Source organism: Dromiciops gliroides, chromosome 3, assembly GCF_019393635.1.
Source record: "Dromiciops gliroides isolate mDroGli1 chromosome 3, mDroGli1.pri, whole genome shotgun sequence".
NCBI lineage: Eukaryota > Metazoa > Chordata > Mammalia > Microbiotheria > Microbiotheriidae > Dromiciops > Dromiciops gliroides.
The window spans coordinates 659,195,488-659,214,253 of record NC_057863.1 but is presented as its reverse complement, the minus strand read 5'-3'; the positions used below and the strand labels follow the sequence as shown (position 1 = coordinate 659,214,253).

Sequence of the window (18,766 nt, the reverse complement as noted above, 5' to 3'; positions counted from 1 at the left end):
TTAATATGCTTTAATAAATGTTTAATGCACAAAACTGGTTCTATAGCCTCTAATTTCTAAGTAGCAATATATGAGAAACCCCAGCTAAGTTCCCCTACAACCTGGGACAGAAATAGGTCACTGCCATATAATTTTTTCTTTCTTTCTCTTTTTTTTTTGGTGGGGCAATTGAGGTTAAGTGACTTGCCCAGGGTCACACAGCTAGTAAGTGTCAAGTGTCTGAGGCCAGATTTGAACTCAGGCCCTCTTGACTCCAGGGCCAGTGCTCTATCCACTGTGCCACATAGCTGCCCCTCCCATATAATTTTAAATGCCACAAAGGAAACTGAAGGGCCAAGGAGTTTGACTTGCTCCCCTGTATGAGGAAATTGGGGCTGTAAGCTTCAGTCACTTGCACAGGATCCCAATGCTGAAATGGGTCTAAAAATCAATTCCAAGTAAGACCTTCCTGCCCACAAGTCTAGCACTCCCTGCACCATGTAATGATTGGAATGACACCACCTGCTGGAGACTTACTGTAGAAAAGCTCCACCAGGAAGGAAGGTCTTTTGAGGGCAGGACCATGCGTCTTTTCTTTGGTGTCAGGAAGTGACGTTTGCTGGTGGGAGGAGGAAGGGGGAGCCGGGTTCTCTGCCTCTCTTTTCTTGGGGACGCTGGTGGAGAAGGGAGCTAGAAATGCGCTCTCCCTTTAATAGATAGGAATCTAGGCCTTTTCTTCTCTTTTTACCAAAGTCTTATTCTCCTTAATAAATGCTTAAAAGTCTAACTCTTGCTAAAGCTTATAATTTATTGGCAACCACTCATTAGATATTTTAGACAGTTTAGCTAGAATTTTAGCCCTTAACAAACACAACACTTAGGAGACCTCCTGTCATAAGAGCCCTCATATACCTGATTTATGTCACTCACCTAGACAGGAGTTCCTTGGACCTTTGTGCTCGACCATCCCTGGTGATTCCCCTTCCTGGAAACAATAGCGCAAATCTTCTCTAGAAACTGGAAGTCCTAGAAATATAGAATAAGGAAGGGAGGAGAATAGAGAAATGTACACTTTAGTCCTCTTTAGGGAAAGAAGACTTGCAAGCAAAGATGACAGGATGTTTCCCAAGATGTCTCAAGGACAGTTCCCAAGGTATTAATTGCTGGGATCTTTGGAGGCAGCCTGAGATCACACAAGCCATTTGGTATCAGAAAACTTACCCTTTATTCACCTCTTTCCTAGAAGGATGGGAACACTGCCTACCTACAATTATCTAGAAATTGGAGGCTGTGGTAGTGCAGTGGTAACAGCCCAGGGTCTAGAGTCACTAAGACCATTTCAAACCAGTGTCAGACACATGGGAGCTGTGTCCCCCTGGACAAGTTGTGTAACCTGTTTGCCTGTTACCTCACCTATGAATGGGGATGATAATACTACCAAACTCATAGGGATGTTGCGAAGATCAAATGACAATGAGGATAATATACTTGCAGGTATGTATGAGTGCTTATTCCATTCCCTTCCTTTCCCAACATCAGGACAAACTTGCTAGGCCTGGCAGGATAAGGAGCAACAAGCTACCATGTTAGTAGCTCAGAGTCACCAGGGGCAAAGATCCTTACCCACAGAGAGCAGGTTCTGGACATTCTCCAGCATGACCTCCTTGTACAGCTCTCTCTGAGAATGGTCCAAGAGGTGCCACTCCTTCTGGGTGAAATCCACAGTCACATCCTTGAATGTCACCAACTCCTAAGTCATCAAAAGTCACATGATTTAGAGATGAAAAAGACGTCAGAATTTACCTAATCCAACCCTCATCAACTTAGAGGAAGAAACTGAAGCACAGAAGGCATTTGCCCAAAGCTCATATATTTATGAGAGGCAGCAACAACACTTGAACCCACATCCACTAAGAGCCCAATGGAATATTGAGAGAAGCATTTTATATTTGAAGTGAGAACCATGTTAGAATGATAAAACTTGAATAAAGGTCTTACTATGTAATGCTTCTCCCCATAGGCTCAGGGAGAAGGTATGTTCTCTGTGAGTGAAGTATCAGAGACTATGGAAAAGAAAGCAGTATGAAATTCTTCCTCACCCTAAAGGATAGGTTACATGTCATAAGGGATATGGTAAGGAAATTTTATAAAGAATTTATCAAAGTTGGCAAATACTGTATACTTGGGGGGAGGGGTACATTACTGGTCAACACTGAGAAAAGAATAAAGAAAACAAACTTACTCAATTTCCTAAAAGGCTGAAATAAAGTCCTACTTAGAGGAAAGCATGAAGAACATTCTTAAGAAATATCACTTACAGGGAGAGCTAGGTGTCTCAGTGGATGACGCACAGACCCTGGATTAAGGAGGACCTGAGTTCAAATACAGCCTCAGACTCTTGACACTTACCAACTGTGTCACCCTGGTCAAGTCACTTAACCCTCAATGCCCCTCAAAAAAAAGAAAGAAAAAAAAATTGCTTACAATCTGCCCTGAAGTAAAAGTTATGAGAATCTCTTTCCAGAAAAGTGAAGAAAAATTATCTATTGTAATATTGAGGGCTTGGGGTAACATCGGGTATGATGTGTCAGAGCCAAAATAAATTTTCTGTCTTTGCTTTATGATTGTTTTCACTAGTCAATGGAATATATTCATTTATTTTAATATTTAGTTACATAAAAATAAGATAATTATAATGGGGAAAGGAGAACTCATTCATTTATTTTTTTAAAACTACATTTTTCAAATAATTATTTATTGACTATGTTTGGAGATCAAGCTAATTCATAAGATATTGACAGTTTATTTATGAAAAAGAAATGATCACAACTTACCCCTAAAACTTTAGAATATTTGGCACCAAGAGTCAAGACAAACAGTCATTTTGTATCAAAAAACTTGAAGAAAAATGAAAGAAAGTAAAAAATAGCTTTCTGAAGTCTGTGTTCAGTCAACATGATTCAGTCAGCTTCTTTGGCAGTAGACAGTAAGCTTTATTATTAGTCCCTTTGGGATTGTTGTGGATCATTGTAAGGAGCAATTCTTTTTCACATAGATGAAAATATCTTCATTTTTTGCCATTTTAATTATTTCCTCAAAAGATGCAATTTGTCAAATGTATGCAAATGTGATTTTTATTTCCTTCAACTGCTTTAGCTGCAAAAGGAGGATACTAAGAGGTCCTTCCTGCCAGGGTTGTTCTGAGGATCAAATGAGACGTTCTTTGTAAAGAACTTCACACCATGCCTGGCACTTAGTCCGTGCTGATCCTCCTCCTTTTCCTCCCTCCCACAGCCTCCTAGGTGGTGGCCCTAGCTTTTGTCTCTCAGCACTCTGGGCCATCCTCTTCACTATTGCCTAACTTCTCTTCCTTAGCATGGAACCGACCACGTAACTGCTACTCAGATAATCCCAATGGCCTCTGGGATCATACAGCAACCCCTCTCTTTAGCTTCCATGCCACATACAACCTGGTCCCAACCTCTCTTTCAGCCTCATAAGACACTCACGACTCACCCTCTTGCCTCTGCAACCCAGACACATTGGCCTTCTCTCTTTCTGGGCTCTGCTCTTCCTCCTTGCCTTTCTGCCTCTTTTACTCCATGTTACAGTCCCTCTGTCCCCTGAAAACATATTTTCTGCATAAAGCCTTCCCTGATATCTAAAAGCACTTGGAGCCTCTCCTTCAAATTACTTTCTATTGAGTCCCATTGTATTTATCTGAATTTATCCAATCCTATTGATGCTGTACTGTGTTTGTCAGTACTTCTTGTCTGTTCTATGAGAATTTAAGCTTACTGCAGTGGCCATTATTCTATTAATTGCAGCTATCTCTCTCACAAGTAGTATAGTCCCTGTTGTCCTTTGTTCTAAAATAGGACCAAATGGACATCACTATTACAATCATGCTTCAGTGTCAGACCAGCTGATCAGACCAGTACACCCTCAGAATGCTCTAGGTCCAGACCTTTAATTTGGTATTCAGTCTAATACTTCTTGTCCCCCACAATTTTCTTCAGAGCTTTCAAAATACTGAGGTAGCTCTGGGAATGCATGAGTCAACCACATAATCAATGTGGACATCCCTGAAAAGTAGACTGCCAAGGGAAGTAAACATATCTACAGGATTTAAATCTTCTTTACTTGCTGGAACTGATGGTTCCAGGTTTGCATGGGGTCGTGCTGGCTGATGAAGCACCTGTGTTTTCTTAGTGTTAACTGTGAGGCCAAAATAAGCAACAGAGAATTGACCCCTATTTTGTGACATATCAACTTCAATTTCAGAGAGTACACTAAATGCATCGTCATCTGCAAATAAGCAAACAATAAAATTATGCCCTAAAGCCTCCCTCTACTGTTCTCTTGTCTTGTAGTCTTTTCAAGTTGAATAATTTACCCATTTCAATAGGTGACATTGATGCTGTGTTTCACATCATTGAAGGCATCTGACTGGGAAAGGGCAGGAGTCCATGATCCAGAACCCAGGCAAGCATGACATCAAGGAATAGATGTTCAATGATGATAAAGTTCTACAGGCAACCAGATTTGGACATAATTTTCCATAACTCCTCACAACTGACAGTATCAAAGGCCTTAGTGATGAACATTGTGTACAGACCTCTGCTCTGCCCCTGGCATTTCTCCTGCCATTGTCAGTGAGCAAACACCACACTGACCATTCCTCAGCCATTTCTGCAGCCACACTGGCTCTCAGGTAGATGACCATCTTCCATGGGAAGGCTCAGCTGGTTTAGGAGGACTGTGGAGAGAATCTTGCCAGCAATGATGGAGAGAGTCTCCTCTGATAGTCACAGGACAATCCATTTCCTTTACCTTCATACACATGGACAATGGAGGTATCCTTGAGCTCCTGGGGGATAACCTACTCTTTCCATATACTCCAGAAAACGTTAGCCAAGGTTTGTAGGAGCAATGGACCCACACACTGTAAATCTCAGCTGGAATAAAATCAGCACCAGCTGCTTTGTCAGAGGAGAGGAGCTAATGGCATTCAAACTTCTTCAGTTGGAAATTTGGTTAGAGAGGGATTGACTTCAACCTGAGGTAAATGGCCAGTGGCTTCATGATTGATTGATGACAGTCTGTTGAGATCATTATGGACGTGTTCAGCCCATCTCTGCAGGATCATGTCCTTATCATTTACCAGTGTGTCCCCTTCCTCACTGAGTGGTTGAGCTGCACCATAGGTCTTTGGTCCATAGCCTTGGCATTTTTTTACAAGGCAAGCACATGGTGACATGCCTTTCATTTACTCCTCTTGGTAGGCATACAAGCTTGGTGACTAGATTAGTTTTGTTTGCAAAACCTATGCCAGATTCCCTGGGCTCCCTTTCACTGTAGCTATTCCAGAAAAAAAAAAAAGTCACCTGCTCCAACTTCAGGAAGCTGGTCTTCATTGGCCAGCCTTGTTTTACTTAGGGCTGCTGTTGGGATGTGATACTGCCTGAGTTCTCTTTCATTTCTGTTCACCTTTCAGGCCTACTTGATTGTCTGCTGTCCCTAAGGGTGCCCACATTTCATATACTGATGGGAAGTGGAATCACCCGTGCAGAAATTTTTTTGTTTTTGTTTTTACAGGAAGGTGGGATCCCCGCATGCTGTGCTAATCAGGCCAAGAATGAGTACACAGATGATTTTTAGGGCATCTTTTCTATCCCATTCCTCATTCCAAGAGGGGACCAGTGCATAAGAATCTGGCCAGCAATGCTAAGATATCCAGGGGGCTGCCATGTACCACTGCTACTTTTAGGGAGAAGAGGGCTGGGGCCTAGGCCACCTGTGTGCAGGGTAGTAGCTATACCTCCCAGTGAATCTGCTACTACATCATGCGCCTGTCATCACAGGACATTGAGAGAGGTAAAAATAGTAAAGTGCTACGGGTGATGTCTTTTAATTCATTCAGAAATTGCATTTGAGTCAGAGCTGCACCGAGTCATCAGCCTCACTCCTGCTTCCAGAGCTGTCACAGTCCGGGGCACAACAGTCAAGGTACCTGGTGATGGCTTGAGCTGCAGGGCATGGCCTGGGCTTGTCAGGGGAATACCTTGGTCTTCAATGTCTAAGCAAGTTCTCAGTGCTCCAAAGTGCCCGCTTCAGCTGCCTTCATGGCCATTGGGATAAAATGTTCTTATCCACCCATTCCACAGGGGGACGTCTTCACAGGCTTGGGGTAGACACCGGCCCCCCCCCACCCCACCTCAGTTAACCCCAACCTGGTTAGTCCTTGTGCTGAAATACTTGACTGGGCTGTGGCTGCTGTGCATGATGCAGCTTCTTGGAGCCAGGGGAGGCCTGCTGGACCAGGGAGGCACCAAAGGGGAAGCAGCCCTGAAAAGGCCTTGGCAGCCCTCACCCCAGGGGCACTATTCTTCCCTGAACATGCCATGATTCCTGCTTCACTCAGCCCTCTAGAGCCCCCCCCAGAGCCCTGGCCATGCTCACTGGGAAGAACCCTCCACAGGCCCAACCCTTGTCCCCCTCCTGCTGCTCTCTGGCCATCTTTATGCCACCCCCAACCAGTCTCTTTCCTCCTTTAACTCTGGGAAGCCCAAGGACATCTTTTGCGTTCTTATCCCCCAACTCTTTCCACTGAGGCTCTGATGTACCAAGTGGCTCATGGTCTTTAAAATGAACTTTTGGGAAAACATCATTAACTCCATTTGATGCTAGACTGCTTGTTCTTAAATCAAGGTATTGAATGAATGTCCCCTTCAGGACCTCTCTTCCCCAGTCACTTTAGGAGAACACACAGGACTCACTTCCTGTCCTGTTATTCTGTCCAAGGAAGTACAAAGGGCTTAGCAAATGGGGATTAACTCCCTGACTAATCAAACAGCTCCTATCTTCTTTAGACTGGTTTTCAGTACCAATGCTAAACATCTTTGTATCTGAACTTTCAAGTCTAAGTCTCAATTCACAGTTTTTACTTTTGCTCAAAATGTACCTTTTCTCCACTATTAGGTCTTTATCCCAAAGAGATCATAAAAAAGGGAAAAGGACCCACATGTGCAAAAATATTTATAGCTGGGACAGCTAGGTGGTGCAGTGGATAAAGCACCAGACCTGAGTCCTGGAGGACCTGAGTTCAAATCCAGCCTCAGACACTTGACAAGTACTAGCTGTATGACCCTGGGCAAGTCACTTAAATCTCATTGCTCTGATACACACACACACACATGCTCTTTTTGTGGTTGGAAAGAACTGGAAATTGAAGGGATTCCCATCTATTGGGGAATGGTTAAACAAGTTGTGATATATGAATGTAATGGAAGTTTATTGTGCAGTAAGAAATGATGAGCAGATAGATTTCAGAAAAACCTAGAAAGGCTTACATGAATTGACACTGAGTGAGATGGGCAGAACCAGGAGAACATTGTATACACAGGATCAACAACACTGTGTGATGATCATTTGTGATAGATTTAACTTTTCTCAGCAACACAATGGTCCAAGATAATTGCAAAGGACTCATGATGGAAAATGCTCTCCACATCCAGAATAAAGGACTGTGCAATCTAGATGCAGATGGAACCATACTGTTTCTACTCTTTTTGTCTTTCTTTTTTCCTTTTTGAGGTTCTTCCCTTTTGTTCTGATTCTTCTTTCATTACATATGCAGATATATTTTAACGTGATAGCACGTATATAACCTATATCAGATTGCTTGCTGTGTTGGGGCAGGGTGGGCAGCAAGGGAGAAAAATTACAAATTTTATAAACACAAATGTTGAGTGGCAGCTAATTGGCTCAGTGGATTAAGCATTGCCCCTGGATTCAGGAGGACCTGAGTTTGATTCTAGCATCAGACATTTGGCACTGACTATCTGTGTGACCCTGGGCAAGTCACTTAGCCCTCATTGCCCTGCCCTGCCCTGCCCTGGAATGTTGAAAACTCTCTCTACATGTAACTGGAAAATAATAAATACTTTTATGATTAAAAAATACCTTTCCCTATCTCTGTACCCCAACCCAAACTTATCTAAAACCTCTTTGTAAGCCTGTCTACGATAACAAGACCTAACCCATCCTACCCAAAGGTTAGGTCATATAACTCAGGAGAGGAGACTGTCTCTCCATCATCTGTGGAACTCTGAGACACACATGTCCATCACCCACTCAGGGAGGGCGTCACTCTCTAGAGAGAATAGATAAACCAGAGTTTACTGTCTGGATGTAACTTGTGCTCCCTTATTCTGGCCGTCCCCAGAAAGGACCCTGACAAATGTCCCAACAGGATCATGGGAGATCATGTTTATATGGCTCCCAGCACACAGCAGACACCAGATAACCCTGTCCAGTTTTCTTGCACCTCAGTCCTCTTCTCTCTGACCTGGGGACACGGGCCTCCTGGATGATCATTGACCAAGACCCTCCATTGCCTGACTCTGTGCCTTTCCAATGACTGTCTCTCATGCTTGCGCTGACCCCCTCCTCACCTGGGCCTCCTGCTGTTGTGGGAGGAGGGACCCCAAACCCCAAGGAATCATTAAAGTTTCCCAAGGGGAAAGCAGCTCCACCTCCCATCTCCAGAATATGGTGTGGCTGAGTAAAAAGACCCTGGTCTGCAAGGAACAAAGATGATACACTGATGAGGGTGGCTGCTATTCCTCCCCAGGCACTCCTTACCAGTTGTTTCCCTGCCAGTGGTCTTGCCCCTCCTAACTGCTTTGCACACAGCTTTTGTGTGTAAACATAGAAAGGACCAGCTCTTTTCTTACCAGGGGAGACATGTTTTCAGCAGTGATTCTGTCTCCTGGTCATATGTTCCTCTCTCCTAATAAATCACTTTTCATATGACAAGGTTTCTGATGAGCCTCCAATTCATGGGTGAGCTTGCCTGCTGATCCAGGTCACAAGTGTCGCAACATTATGGTGCTGAAACCCAGTAAAAGTCATTGGGCAGGTAAAAAGGTGGGCTGCTCATGTGGCTCTTGGATTTCCCAGGTGGGGTGTACACTCTGCTTTCTCCTGTAGGGATCCTCAGTCTCAGTGGGTGGCCCCACTGTCTAAGGTATGAATAGCCAGCCAGGCTACTTCTAGATTCTCTTTGATTTACAGTCACACGACATCCAGACTTAAGAATTGCTCAGGTTTTTCTCAGCACCCACTTGGAGGCAGGTGTGGGCATCTGTCCCTGAGGTCCAGCCCTGCCCACCATGAAAAGGGACAAGGAGAAAGCATTCCTTGTGGCCTTCCCTGCTCAGGTGTATCCTTAAAAAATAGGGGTAAAATGGGACTTAGGTACAAAGAAGTGAATGATTTTCCATTGTAACACATGGTTTATGATGAGCCTACAATTCTTCAGGTGAGCTAGCCCCTAGAAACAGGTCACAAGGTCCCCAGCACTGGCTTCCTTCACATCTCAGCAAAATCCTCACCTGAAAATGAGCTTTTCCTGGTTCCTGACACTGCTTGGGCCTTCCCTCTGAGGGGGCCTCCCATTCATACTGTAGAGACCTTGTGTGGACCCAGCTGCTGCCATGTTATCTCCCAAGGAGACTGTGAGCCCCTTGAGGGCAGGGACTGTTATGGTTTGAACCTTCCTTTGCATCCCCTGTAGGTTGGCACAGTGTTTGGCAGAGGAGCCACTTTCTAAATACTCATTGACGTGACCTAAGAAATGACACATGAGAGGGATTCAGAGAGACCAGGGAAGACTGGGGTGGCCTGAGGCAGAAGGAAATGAGCAGAACCAGGAGGACAATGTCTGCTCTGCTGACAGCCCTGCAGAGTACAATGTACATGTAACAGGATAAAGCTTCCTTGGCTCTGCTGGATCCCACCTTAGCTGATGCTGGTCAGGTCTGTGGATGGGCTGCACTCACCCGGGATGAGGGTCTCTGGGTCCCTGGAGCCATCCTCTCTGGTTCCAGGCTCTCTCCTTGAAAGGGGCTTCGGTGGTCAGCAAACTGGCCTGGGGAGGGAGAAGGGTCTCAGAGTGGGAGAGACATTGTCTTTGCGTTTTCCTCCTAGGGTGGACACTGGCCTACCTGGAATTATAGAGGTTGAAGTCTCAGAGCACTTGAAAATGTCCTACACTCAGGGGAGAGACTCTAACCAGAACAGGAAGACAGCAGGGAGGGTCAGGCTTAGAAGTGATCTTGGCCAGAACAGGAAGAGGACTTGCCACCCTCTCTAGTTCCTTGTCTTTGGCCTCCTGCCCCCCCCCCCATCTTCCTGCAGAGACCCAGGAGGAAGAAGGGGCTGGGGATCCCAGAGGGGAGGAGACCAGGCAGAGCATCAATGACCCGAGACCCAGAGCCCTACCTCCATCTGATATTATGGGTGAGATATGCAGGTCAGGCAAATCTGACCTCATGGTAAAACTGGGCATGGCATCCTAGGTCTTTTGGGATGGGACAGGCTCCCTTTATAAGTAGCAAGAGACACCCCCAGAGCCAGGATTGGAGGGGGGCTTGCTCCTGGCCAGCCAAGAGGACACTGACCAAGAGGTCACAATGGGAGAGATAGGGGGCTTGGTGGATAGAGCCCTGACCCTCCTCACTTAAATCTAATTCATCGCAAGTCATGACATGTGTCATGATCCTCTTTGAGAGGAAGGACAAACAGACAACAACAACAGAGCGGGAAGATGAGGCCCCATGGAAAGGACAACCATCAGAAGCAGGATGTGGAGAGGGGCCCTTGTTCTGACCTACCTGGCACCTGCTTGTGCAGAGCTGGCTCTCAGAAGACAGAGAGATCTCAGGTCCAGGGAAGGCAGAGAGATCTCACCTGTGAGGGAAGAAGAGACCTCAGCTTGAAATGAAGGACGAGAGATCTCAGATCTAAGGGCTTCTGCCTCCAGCCATGCTGCTCTGCGTAAGGCCTCCTATTCCCAAGGGTCAAGCCCCACCCAGCCTCCCTCTCCTGGAATGACCTCTCTCCTCCCCTTCCCACCTCCCAGGCTTCCAAACTTCACCCCAGGAAGAGAATTCCCCCAAGGCCACCCCCTACCTGGCTGCTCAGTTCTGAGGCCTCTCCTCCCCCATTGCTCTACCACCTCTGCCCCCTCCCTTACCTGCTCTGGGACTCCAACCCCCCTCAGCAGAAACTCCTGCCCTGCCAGCTCTCCCCCCACCACACCCATCTTCTTCCTGGTTCTCCCAGACATTCCCCTCCCCTGAAGCCCCACTTTCTTCTCTGAAGTCTGGGCTCCAGACTTGCCCCCCCCTTAACTCCCCTCCAAACTGAAAACATTCACCCCCTCGGCCCATCCGCACTCTTGACCTTCCATACCCCAGTCCTCACACTGAGGGAGCGTTTCCTTCTGTCTTGTTTTTCTTCCCTCAGAGATGTTCTCTCAGAGGAAGACAGCTGGATCCTAAGGGGGAGCTGAGGCCAGGACACCTGGGTCCCAGGGCATAGGTCACAGCACATGTGATAACCTTTCTCTATCTACTTACACACACCTTCACATCTCCCTCTAAGTCCAGGGGTGTGGCTGTTACCTGACTCAGCCACTGGAATCCCTCCCCTGGGAGGTCTCACTAGTTCCCTCTTCACCCCTCAAAACCCAGGTTCTAGGGGAAGTGGAGAGGGGCAGAAAGCAGGACAGGCTGGTCCTGGGGCACAAGAATGCCAGGAAACCAGGATGGAGGCCACAGAGGGACAGAAAGTGGGATTCCTGGGCTGGGGAGCTCAAATCCCCAGCACAGAATCCTTAACGATCCTTCTGGCATTTTTTAAAAAGAAAAGTAAAGACTAATGCAGAAATAGATTTCATGTGATTGTACATACATAACCTATATCATATGGCTTTCTGTCTTGGGGAGGTGGGCAGGGAGGGAGAAAAATTTGAAACTAAAAATCTTATGAAAATGACTGTTGAAAACTTTCTTTACATATAATAGGAAAACAATAAAAACAAATGAAAAAACTAGGAAAAAAAGCCAAATGAAGGAGTATGCACACATACACAGATCCACTTCTCTGTCTGCTTGGCTAGGTGGTAAAGCCTACTGCTCAGTAGAGAATTAAGAGCTTTCCCAGGGAACTCAGGGGCTTTAAGAGAGGAATGGCTTTCTGACAATGGGAACAGCAGCAGAAAGACAAAGCCTGGGGAAGGAGCAACACAAAGGAGGAGAAGCCAAAAGGCCAGTTGGGCTGCTCAGTCCTGGGTGAAGGGGACTGTGTGTAAGCACCTCGGATGGTAGCTGGGGCCAGGCTCTGAAGAGCTTTCAAATAGGAAGCAGAGGCATCTGGAATCACTCATCTATATTATGGGAGTCACTGGAATTTCCTGAGTGGATGTGATATGGGGAGGCCTGAACTTTCAGCCTGTAGGAGACCATCACCTTCACCTTAGATTTTTCCCCCCCCAATAGAGTTAGATAAGTCAATCCAGTTAAGTTCCTGGACAGGGCCTATGTGCAGAAGTGGCTCATATGGGGAGGTTTGTTTACTTGGCCCCAGAAAAGAGAATTTTTCCTGCAGCCTGTATCCAAGGTGGCTCAGGACAACAGTAGAGGGGAGGGCTACAGAGAGGACTTGAAAGAAAAATGAAAGGCAAAAAGTTAGTGAAACTGTAATACTTGGAGAAAACAAGAGGTGACTATTAGACAAAGTAAAAGGACAAATAAGAAAGAAGATTTAGCACCTAACTGGTTTGAGAGAGATGGGGCCAAGACAGAGGGAAGAGTCAGGGATGGCGTCTAGGTTGCAAATGTGGAGGAAATGCAGTGAATTTGGGGGAAGCAGCTCCCCCCAAAATAATTTCCTTGGATGTCAAAGAAACTGAAGTGCCTTACAGGACTATGTAAACAGAGACAGACATGAGGGAATCCTCCAATAACTGGAGACTCACCAATAAGATATTCTAAAGGAATTAACTAGAGACCCACCTCCTCTGGCCCCACCAGATATTCTGGGCATGAGAAAATATCCCCATAGTGTGACAAAATAATGGGATCTGGTAGACACCCAGGGCCCCCACCTGAAGATGGGTTTGGAATTGATTGAATGGGGTGAGACTGAGAGACTGACTAAAAGCCTACTTAAAGGTGATTAAATCGAGACCACACCTGGCTGGCCCTGAGTGGGGTGTTGTTCTCAGAAGCTGTGAACAATATCAACAGGAGACCACCCTCAACCAATCATCTTGAAGGACCTCCCCTTTCAGGGAGGGAGACAGGAAGTAGGAAGGTGAGGCTGGTTTGCAGGATGGGCCTCTTTTTCTCTGGGACTTTGGTGTGGTGGTGGACAGAGAAAAGGTGAGGTTTTCTCTCTGTCAATGCCACACAGATCTAAGCTGGGGTTTTCCATTCTATAAGAGATCTGTTCTCACCCTCTCTCTCTTCACTAACATCTAATACACTTTAATAAATACTTAAAAGCATAAACTCTTGCTGAATTTATCAGTAAATCTTAGCTAGTTTCTCCCCCACACTGGGGTCAGGTCAGGCGACCACACACTAGATTTGAGACATCACAGTTAGAATTTTAAACATCACAGTAGATATAATCCCAGATATTTTATATTCAGTCTACATTTTTTTAAATGATATGGAGAAGTGCTTTTACTTCCTGCTACTTTGCTAAAATTGTTCTTTCTACTAACTTTTTAGCTAAATCCTTAAGATTTCCCAAGAACAGCATCAATATCACCTGCCAAAACAAACAGTTTTATTGCCTCATTGACCATTCTGATTCTTGCCAGCTCTTTTTCTTCTCATGGCCGGTGTTGGCATTTCTAATAAAAATGCTGGATGAGGTGGGTGGCAGTGGGCATCCTTGCTTCATTCCTGATCTTACTAGGAAGTTTTCCAGCTGGGCCTCATCACAAACAATGCCGGCTGAGGGTTTGAGGGGGAGGCTCTTTTTTTCCTTTTCTTTATCATTTTAAGGAAATGGCCATTCACACCTGAGCTTTGGGGGGGTTTCCACAGCAATGAGCGCTGTATTCTGCCGAAAGCCTTCTCTGCCTGTGGACACGTCATTAACACAACCATGAGGCTCCCAGGTTTCCACCCCTGGTACAGGACCCTCGGGGTCACCACGTGGACTCTGGACACGCGAGGGGGGGAGGTGGCACATGGGAAAATCGACTGGGATTCCCCGTCTCAGGCTCCATACGGGCAGCATCCCAGAGGCGGGAGGGGGGTGGGGAGGTCCGGCCTCCTCACCTGCGGGGCCCCGCCCTACACCTACATGCCACACACCTGCCCGGGGTCCCAGCTTCGGCCCCCACGCACGCCTCCCTGTGACGTCACCCCCAGCCTGAGCCGCCGCAGACCCCGCTGGGGCCGGGCCGGGGGCTCCCGGGCCTTGGGGGTCGTGCCCTCGGACCCTCCGGGAAATGGACAATTCTGGAAAGAGGAGGAACCCCCCCCCCCCAGCCCGGTGTCTCTGCTGGAAACCCTCCCCGCGTCCCCTTCGGCTGGACAGTCGGACCCCTGAGGTCCCCCTGGGGTAGGGGTATTACTGACCCTGAACTGGAGTCTCTGGGGAGCAAGAAGGAGAGCAAGCAGCTTTGGGGGCTCAGCACAAAGCAGGAGAAGAAGGAATAGAGAGCCAGGAGCCTTTCAACAGCCCCGCCCACCCATGTCATCCTGGGCATGCGCAGCCTTGGGGACTACGTGTCCCAGAAGGCCCCGCACCGCACTTCACTTCCGCTTCTCACCCTTCCAACCTCGAGACCTCGTGACTTCTTTTCTTTTAGGGTTCTTACTGACTGGCCTCTAGAGTGGGATCAGGTGGAGCTAGCAGGGCGATGTCTGGTGCGCGGGGGATCCAGACAGACAGACAGACAGACACACACACACACACACACACACACACACACACACACACACACACACACACACACACACACACACACACACCCCACAATGAAACACCCCAGTGGCAATCCTGAAACTCAGAGGAGGTGGAAAGTACAAAACAAAAATCATTGACGTCAGTCCCGCAGCTGTTCTTACGCCAAGACCACGGCCTGGATCCGCCCTGACGTCATCGGGCTCTTGTGAAATAGACAGAAAAGCAGATCAGCGGCGTCCATGATGCCGCGGCCACACTGACCCTGAAAACGTGCCTCTGTCCGGGCATCCCGGCCCCCTGCGTCCCAGTCCGGATGTGAGTCCGCGCTGGGACTGTGGGGCTCACGGGGGACGGCCGCAGAAGGGAAGGGGTCATTTCATGGCAGACAAGAGGGGGTGTGGGGGCTGGGACGGAAAAGTGACCGCTGTGGGGAGTGGGGAGCATGAGGCCCTAACGATGCCCGTTCCTGACTTGAGGTTATTGTCCCTCCCTGGTCCCCTCCTGCTGTCAATCAATGTCAAGGAGCCCGTGAGCTCCCTGCTGCGTGACCTGTCGGACCAACCACCATCTGGTTCATGAAGCCTTTGCTTTTCCAAACAGAAAGCACCCTCTTACTGACCCCAGCAAGCTGGGACTCCTGGTCAGAGTGTGCTCCCTAGAGTCCCAGTATCTCAAAGTGGACTCAGGCCTCCCAGGCTAGCCCTGCATTTGCCCACCTTTTGTTTTATACAGAGATCATGGGGGGAGTCTCTGTGACCATCCTCTCCTCACCAGAGACTCTTCAGTGTAGAGTTCCCAGGGTTCAACGGAATGGAAGAAACAGGGAACATGGGAAGAGGAGCTGAAGCTTCTTACCTCCTAGGTCTCTCTCTCCTTGTAAAGACCCTGGTGAGAAACACATGGGAAGGGAAAAAGCAAGGTCAGGGAAGATCACAAAGGAGGACATGGAGGTGCCAGTCCTGACCCATCTCTTCATTCCTTCAGACACTAAGGACTTTCTCTCTGTCTTTGCCACACTCACCCACAGGCCTGGATCCATGACACAGGAATTCCAGCAAGAGAAGGCAGAGGAGGAGGAAGGAACCATAGCTGAGGGTGACAATGAGGGTGTTTCTAGTCTCTGAAGCTGGGATGGTGGAGAGAGAGGAATCTTCACAAATCACTGAAGGGACCCTCCCCTTGCCCTGAAAGGGTCCCTGCTTTTCCTCTTCTGATGCCCCCACATCAAACCCTGCTCAGAAAGGGCTTAGCCCTTGGGATTGGGGTGAGAAACCCAGAAACCAGGATAGAGATGTGTGGGTCACCCAGAAGAATGGGGGAAGCCTCATGACCCAGCTCAGCCCTTTGGTCTCTACTGGCCTGGACATGAGGACAGTGTCAAAGTCCGGACTGGGACGCGGGGGCCCGGGCTGCCTGGACAGAGGCACGTTTGCAGGGTCAGTGTGGCCGCTGCATGGTGGACCCCGCTCCCCACAGCGGTCACTTTTCCGTCCCAGCCCCCACACCCTCTCTTGTCTGCCATGAAATGACCCCTTCCCTTCTGCCGCTGTCCCCCGTGAGCCCCACAGTCCCAGCGCGGACTCACATCCGGACTGGGACGCGGGGGCCCGGGATGCCCGGACAGAGGCACGTTTGCAGGGTCAGTGTGGCCGCTGCATGGTGGACGCCGCAGATCTGCTTTTCTGTCTATTTCACAAGAGCCCGATGACGTCAGGGCGGATCCAGGCTGTGGTCTTAGCGTAAGAACAGCTGCGGGACTGACGTCAATGATTTTTGTTTTGTACTTTCCACCTCCTCTGTGGGCTTCTTCGGCTCATCTCTGACTGTAAGCTGCAGGGGAAGGACAATTTGCTCCTATTAACCCAGGGTTTCATAAAAAATACTTTTGGATAATAAGGCACCTCCATCAAATCCAGGTGGTCCATTTATTTATTTAACATCGCTTACTTTTCTTTTTTTCTTTTTTTTGGTGAGGCAATGGGGGTTAAGTGACTTGCCCAGGGTCACACAGCTAGTTAGTGTCAAGTGTCTGAGGCTGGATTTGAACTCAGGTCCTCCTGAATCCAGGGCCGGTGCTCTACCCACTGCGCCACCTAGCTGCCCCAACATTGCTTACTTTTCATCTGGGGTATAACAGACAGGCCCAGGGCTCACCCTAAACCTAGTCTCAGATCATGGGCCAGGAGTTAGAAGGCCCATTGACTGGCCCCATCTGAGCCTCAGTTTTCTCTTCTGGTTGTATGACCTTGGACAAGTCCTTCCCCCTCTCTGGGGGAAGGGAGATGGGGGAATGGGCAGAGGCAACTGTAGATTAGGTAAAGCAGATGGGAGAGGCTGATGAATGGAAAAAACAGGAGAATAGAGAACGTATTGGAGCTCCCCCAGATTGTGACAGGGGTACGGCTGTGAGGGGTACAGCTGGATCGATTGTGGAGACCGCTCTTGGGTGGGGCAAATAGAGGAATACTGAAGTCCACTCCCAGTGTGGCCAGAGCTTGGCTGTGGAGGGCACAGGGGATTGGTTCCGAGATCAGCCGGTGGGCAGAGGAGTCTCAGTCATGGAGTGGTATGACAGTGGTCGACCCATAGGGACAGAAGCAGGCAGGGAAGGAGTGAATCGAGAACCAGGGAGGGAATGAGGCTGAGGAGCAGGAGGGGATGGGGTCCCAGAGGAGGTGCCCGAAGGGTTAGCTCATTGCTTGGACTTTCGGTGATTTTCTACCGGCAAGAGGACCTCATCCTTTCCTATTGACTTCTGTCTTAAAGCCATAAAGGCCAAAATGTATGGGATTTCTGTCCATTTCCCTTCACACCTGCAAAACTTGTCCAATTGCAATGGTGTTATAGTTAAAAGTTCCATGTATGGGCCAGTTTCCTTGATATCCTAGGGGATACTGCGGCCAGACAGTGTTACAATAATAGATCATGCATCTCTTTTTCAAATTTGTAAGTTCTAATTTATCCAATCTCTTAGGATGCACCCCAGCGGTGAGCCTTTCGGGCCACGCCCTTTCTGTCCCAGATATTGTCCTGCCTGAGGAGAATGGTCTGAACGAGGTTCAGATGTAAGGTTTAGCTTTCTCAAAGGAGAGAGGTGCCAGCTGCCTGTCTCATGGAAGAGCAGAGCACTGGCAAGGGGTAGACACACAAGCACAAAAGTTCTTACCCAGAAATGTGGAGTCCGAGGGTCTGAGTGTGGTTTGGACGTCTGACTGAGCTTTTGGCGAGGGAGGGTGACCCAGGCTGCCCATCCGCTGTCGTGTGCAAAAGCTGACCATCTCTCCCTTTCTGTGACTCAAACAGGAGGTTGAGTCAGCTGGGAGAGGGAGAAAAGAAACCCATAAGGGAGGTTCCTACCTTTAGGTTTTGTGTGCCAAGAGGAAAAGGGAAATTTCCCGTACCCTTCAACGTTTGGTGCCAAAAATGTCATGGTGAAAATGGGGTAGGGGGATTGAGGTCCTTAGGAATTCCTCTTTAAAGAATTACACCCTCTTGCACACAAAAGCAATTAGAATAAGAGAGTAGTTTATTTTGGGGCTGAGGAAGGGAAGGGAAGGGAAACCATGAAAGAAATCCTTGGACTTTTCCTGGGGAGAAGGCATGGCACAGGGTGTGGCTCTGAGATACCAATCTCCTGGAGCAGGAGACCGTCAAGTACTTTTATAGAGGACTGATGGGGGTGACCATCTGACTGTGGAAAGTTCCCTTAATGAGGGAGGACCATGCCACACTGGTGGTGGCTGGAGGAGGTGGGTGAGGGGTGGCTGCGGATCTCTCAAGCCATCTCCTCTGGACACAAAGGAAGCAGCCACACCTAATCTTATCTCCCCAGGGTTGAGAGACTAGAATAAAGGGTGGGGGTCCTGGAGCTAGCTCAGTCAGATCTGGTTCCATTTATCTCTCTAGGCCTGTCTGTCCTGGGGTTTAGATTCTCAAGGAGAAGGTTCTTTGATGGGCCCATAACACTTCCCTACTGTCCTAGGGGAGCTCACATCATGGGGCAGTGTCC

General features: G+C 48.1%; 1 protein-coding gene across 1 annotated transcript in view; it reads right to left on the bottom strand.

Moving 5' to 3' along the window:
• LOC122748371 (zinc finger protein 850-like) overlaps window positions 1-18,766 on the bottom strand; it is a gene marked incomplete at its 3' end in the record, with an annotated part of 465,756 nt that overhangs the window by 33,645 nt on the left and 413,345 nt on the right. Inside the window, 4 exon segments of the mRNA XM_043994017.1 lie at window positions 910-1,005; window positions 1,603-1,729; window positions 9,825-9,913; window positions 10,659-10,734. Of these exon segments, the coding sequence (XP_043849952.1) occupies window positions 910-1,005; window positions 1,603-1,729; window positions 9,825-9,857 (256 nt within the window).